Source organism: Antrostomus carolinensis, unplaced genomic scaffold (assembly GCF_000700745.2).
Source record: "Antrostomus carolinensis isolate BGI_N321 unplaced genomic scaffold, ASM70074v2 scaffold19027, whole genome shotgun sequence".
NCBI lineage: Eukaryota > Metazoa > Chordata > Aves > Caprimulgiformes > Caprimulgidae > Antrostomus > Antrostomus carolinensis.
In genome coordinates this window covers 468-6,038 of record NW_010329684.1, presented here as the reverse complement: position 1 = coordinate 6,038, position 5,571 = coordinate 468, and the positions used below count along the sequence as shown (strand labels likewise).

The window sequence follows — 5,571 nt, the reverse complement described above, 5'->3', positions numbered from 1 at the left end:
TGCTTTGTTTTTATTTTTTAAGCTAAAGTACCCACAACGCAGATATTTGATAAAAAGAATTCAGACTTTGCTTTTCTGGCCAACAAAGATATTACAGAAGGAGGCCTCAGTTTCAAACTCAAACCCCCTGTTGTTTTACCGTTTCCCCGTGTCTCATCCCATACCCAATTGCTATCTCTTGTCTTTCAGGCATACAAAGATCTCCTTGGTGTGGGGGACCACACTGTTGTTCCAAATTTGTATAGGTGCAGGTGTATACCTTGTTAAAAAGCTCCTCCAGCATCCCATCCTACCTTGAGGAACGAAGGCAACACTGAAGTTGGGGAATTCTTCAGTGAATTGAGGCGATGAGCACCCCACAGAGCCATCCCAACAAAGAACACAGCTCCTCTCAGCAGCGCTGCATCCGCCATGTAAGCTCTAAGAGCAGATGGAAGGAAAGTCTTAGACCATGCTACAATTACCTGAGCATACAAAAATCAATAGGAATATACACTGTCACAACAGGAATTCCCAGCTGTTACACATCAGAGCCTTGCACAGCAATTTACAAACATTAAAAGCAGAAAATCATTTAGTGTAACTTTAAACAAAGGAAAATTAAATTCAGGAAAGCCAAAAAATGAGCACTTCAGCAGCATAACTAGGAAAGGAATTAATTTCTAAGCACCAGAGCCTTCAACTTGTTCTACTGAGATCAGTGACTCCTTATCTATCTCAGTGTGACCTCTACTGAATTCCTTGGCTTTTGTTAGATACACCTTCTTTACCTGTCTTCCATGATCCTGCACATGTTGTAGATGGCACTGTGTCCCAAATGAGTTCCCAAAAGGTTGCGCATAAGCTGCAAATTCAAAGAGAACACTTAAATATCCAATTGTTAAAACACTCATTAGCCTAAATATGCAGTTAGCTGGCTGATCATGCCCACTTATGGTAAGTAAATGTGTCCAGCCATTTCCATGCCACAACAGAAGCCTGTCACATCAGCTGAGAGGAAACTATGGGCAAACGCCACGGACAGAACAGGACTGACACTAACAACCTGGTGATCCCTTAATACTTGAAACAATTTTTAATTAAGTCTTAAAACCAAACTGAAATTTACAGCAGATGTGCAAAGGCATGTCTGATGCTTCATCTATGAGGCCAAAACAGTGAATTCAGTAAAAAAGGAAAGTATAAGAAAGTTGTGACCTTCCAGCATGGCTCGCAGAGCTCCTTCACATTGATGGTACGGCACAAAGTGATGATAAATACTGGCAGGTTCTCTGATGGCAGGCAGTTATAGCAAACAACTGCATCTAGGACTTGCAAGGAAATCTTTTGGAAAGAGAAAGACAAAATGGTTATACAGGCCTCTAGGAATAAAGCAGGTCAAATCCTAACCTGGCAGATCAGAAAATCTTCTGTAAGTCAAAGGGATACAGATGTTTTTTTACATCATTGCATGGAAAGTAAACCACAAGAAGCACTGTTGAAAAAGATTCACTTATCAAATTTATCAATGCTGCTTGTTTTAGAATAAATTTATTATTGGTTTACAAGATCCAATGGCTCACAAATACTTCATAAATTTGTATTAGCTCTCTTCTAAGATGAGAACAAACTGAGAGGAAAGTCTGATAATCTCATTTTGTTTGCAAAAGTTACAGTTTCAAAGAATTTCAAAGAACTAAAGCACTAAGAGAGACTCAAATTACTGACCTCTATGTCCACAGATGATGAAGTCTGAATGCACAAGAGGCATATCTTGCTGTTAGGAAAGAGCATTTAATTATAATTGTGTGCTTAATATGATTGTAGGCAAATTACAAAGAGCCAAAACAGACAAGGAAATTAGCATGTTATTTTACTCATCACTCCCCTTACTGTGGCATTGTTGAAAACACTCCCAGAGACACTGAACACTACAACTTCTTTTACAAAGCTAGCTTAAAGTTGCACTTAAATGCAACTCAGCATGCCTACACTAATACAACAGCAATCAGGTCCACCACATGAAATGGGGAAAGCACATGCAGTTAAACTAAACCAGATCTGAACACTGTAAGAACTGAAAATCAAGTATTTGTCAGAAATGTCAGGTATGACCCGGAACGAAACAGAACCAGATGGGATGAAAAAGATTCCACTTATCTGTATATTGATCTGCAACCTTCTCTTGTCATTTACCAAGAATAAGCACGTAGAGTTTAAAAAACCCAACTTACTGGACCATGTCAGCTACATAGTCTTCCAGATAGCAGCTATTGAATTTCACCAGGTTCACTAAAACCAGAAGGAACTCAGAAGACAAACCAACATCCATCCACTGTAGCACAAAGTCAGCTAAAGAAGGAAAACAAATCGTTACAATGTGCTTTCTACCCAGAAGTGTTATTTCTACCTTTTTCTCATATCACTGAATGCCTGTCCCTTGATTTATTCCCACCAAATTGAAGAGGGGAAGAGAAAATACTCACCTAACTCTTCTTCTAAGTAGGTGATGTATCGTCCATTCTCCGTTAGGGCCTTGAATACTTCAAGCCGTTCATGCAAGTCTTCATTGGAGGGATAGTCCTTAATAACCTTAAAAAAATGTGCTCTGAGGATTCCTAATCTCTCACCCTGGACCAAAAAAAAAAAAGAAAAAAAAAAAAAAAAGAAGAGGAGAGGAGGGGAATAACAGTGTCACTAATGAAAAAGGCAGTTAAAACCCAGACCTTATCAAGGTCTAAAACATTAATCTTCATGTTTGAAGTTATTTTCTTTTCCTACAGGCTATTAAAGCCTCCTGAAAATATCCCCAACTTTTGCTGCCTACTGACAATGGCTCAGGTCTTCTCAATCTGTTATATCAGCACTCAGGGCTGGAGGCATTTTGTCCAGCAACAGAGAACATCCAATACACAAAGTAATCCATGGAAACTGCAACTGACAGCACTGCCAGTAGAGCATTTAAAAAAAAAACCAGTCAGCCAACAAACCAGAATCGATGCCTATTCTTTTCTTGAGCACCTACCTCTACTTCTTCAGAGTACTGAAAACTAGAACTTTGGTCCAATAGAGTCTTATGTTTGTATAGCACATTGTGAAATCTGAAGAATTCATAGTATGCTTAACTTGGCCAGGCTGGAAAAGCATCTCACACAGAACTTCTTGCATACCTGACATGCCGAAACATCAAAACCAGTTGCAGACTAGGACTAATAGGTCTGGGCAAAGACAATATAAAATTTGCTCTACTATGCTGAACTTAACCCAAAGTATTTCCTCTTTTTCAAGAACATTGCCCTGAAACAGACAAGTTTTCTATGAGCTGTATGAAAAGCTTTGCTATTAGATCAAACCAAGACTTAAATTTAAACGCTTCCTCCTCCCATTTACTAGGCACAACCAAAATAAGAACCATGGGAAGTTGTAGAGAAGAGCCACTCGATATTTTTCACGTTCATACTCTGCACAAACCCTAGTTTAATTGTAGTGTTTCTTCTACAGTTTGTTTGCTTTCACCTGTCCTTGAACAATCGACTTTAGCAGATGAAGAACAGCATGTCTGGCTTCGACGGGGCGCTCTGGCTGGAGCATATCAGCTACCACCTTCCATATTGCTTCCACCGCATGCTGAAAACAAACACAGCAGACAAGCAGTAGGAGGAAAGTTAACCTTCTTCTGGGATCTTTACCCAGTAGGTCAGTCATTAATTATGGCAAGTTAACGAACAAGATCTCCAGGGACTTCATGTCCAGAGTTCTCTTTTCTGAGAGACACTCTCACCTGCTCAGATGAACCACATGAGAGACACCAAATCCCGTCCTACATGACAGCCTGCACCCCAGTAACTAAAGTTCTTCATTCACACACTTACTTCAGTGTGATCATTTGTGCAGAAACCTTCACCCAAACACAAGATGAGTTTAAAACCAATTTGAGGTTGCTTATTAACGACATGGAAGGAGCTAGCAAACACCTCTTCTACAGGATTAACATCATCTCCCGTGAATCGTCCTGAACAGGCCCGAGTATTCACAGAATTCTCCTTCCATGTGGTTCAGGAAGCCCATCAGCTATGTCCTCTCTGCTCCACAGCTGGTAGGTTGGACAAGACTAATTTCCTTGGCATGTGAGCCATCCATCCTTTTACAGGTTTGGACAGCACAAAACAGCTTCTGGGATTACCAATTTTGAAAAGGCAGTCTAAACTACAGGAGCCTCTTATGATAGTTTAAGAGCTGCTGCTTATATTTTCATCCTTCCAATATTCACTGAACACTTTGAAACTTACCTCTTCAATTTTTTTTGTTTTTGCCACTTCACAAATTTGACTGATGGCTCGTATCCTATTACTTAATCCACATTCTATGCTCAGTTCCTGGAAAGAAATGTAGAAATAAGCTAACAGTTTCTCTTACTAGAAACACTTACCCATTTCTCAAAGGGGATCATGAACCACTGAAAAATAAATGACACATTTGTCCAAAATGATCTAACCATTAGTCACCACTGGAGCTTTTCGTGAATTTCTCCAAAAACTTTTTTCCATTAGCAAATGATTTGTCAAAACTAGAACTTTCACAGAACTGGAGCCAAGCAGCTTTTCACCTCCAGGATAGAACATCTCATTTTCTTCAGAAAAGTTAGTAACTCACTGCCTGGTGCTCCCCCAGTTCACGGCAGAAGGGCAGAGAAAGGAGGGACGTTAAGTCCAGCTCCCCAGACTTCCAACAGGTAAGAGCTTGGCAGCTCCAGCACTGATGGGAAAGGATTCTGGTCTCCTTCTTCCTCTATGTGTCTTCCTCCCAGTGTGCCAACTATTCTGATAAGAGAATTACTGTACCAATTACTTGAATCTTTTTTTTTTTTTTAATTTTCACAAAACCACAAGGTTTTCCTAAAATAGAAACAGTCTCCAGCTTGTGCTAACTGCCACCACATAAACTTCATCAAGTTTAGACTATAAAAAAAAGCAACATATTTTGAGGAAACACCCTGTAACCCGACAGAAGACAACACCATCCCATCAAATATCTTAAAAGTATTCAAACAGTGAATAACTAAAATGCTGTAACATCAAAGCAGGTGAGTTTTACATCCATTTCACTAGAGACTGGATTGAGAGATAAGGGAAAATGATCAGAGATGGAATGAATGTCAAAACAGAAAGGAGAATGAGCAAGCCCTTCTTCTGAACCTCTCCGCTCAGGCAATCCAGGCACCATCCCCACCTTGACTACGGTCAGTTCTCACACCTTGAGTATTTCTGCAGTGATGATAAACTCTGTTTGCTTGCCCTCTGATGACTTTGAACTTCCCCGGGATGTTCCCAGCCCCAGCAGATTCCTGAACTTCTCCTTCAGTCCCGAATCCTTGCTCTGAGGCTTTGCCATTGCTGACAAGCAAGCAGCGCTGAGCCCCTACAAACACAGAACAGGGTTTCTGTTAAGGGATGTCCATGAGGAATCTTTAAGCAAGGAAAAAAAACCCAGTAACAGCCATTACAACGTGGCTTTTACAAACAGCTCTGGGGTCTCACACCGTTTCAAACAAGGGAGAAGCCCAACGCTGAGGAAGAAAAACCAAGGAGCCCG

At 40.5% G+C, this 5,571-nt stretch overlaps 1 protein-coding gene across 1 annotated transcript in view; it reads right to left on the bottom strand.

Annotated features, from left to right (window-relative positions):
- The window catches only part of TSC2 (TSC complex subunit 2), a gene marked incomplete at its 3' end in the record, with an annotated part of 30,290 nt that extends 24,920 nt beyond the window's left edge, over positions 1-5,370 (bottom strand). Inside the window, exons 1-9 of the mRNA XM_029086127.1 lie at positions 5,233-5,370; positions 4,269-4,355; positions 3,496-3,606; positions 2,466-2,610; positions 2,214-2,331; positions 1,708-1,756; positions 1,198-1,323; positions 771-844; positions 294-420 (exon numbers count right to left, since the gene is read on the bottom strand). Coding sequence (XP_028941960.1) covers positions 294-420; positions 771-844; positions 1,198-1,323; positions 1,708-1,756; positions 2,214-2,331; positions 2,466-2,610; positions 3,496-3,606; positions 4,269-4,355; positions 5,233-5,370 — 975 coding nt within the window. The remainder of the gene's footprint in view (positions 1-293; positions 421-770; positions 845-1,197; positions 1,324-1,707; positions 1,757-2,213; positions 2,332-2,465; positions 2,611-3,495; positions 3,607-4,268; positions 4,356-5,232) is intronic.
- Between the last annotated feature and the right edge of the window lie 201 nt (positions 5,371-5,571).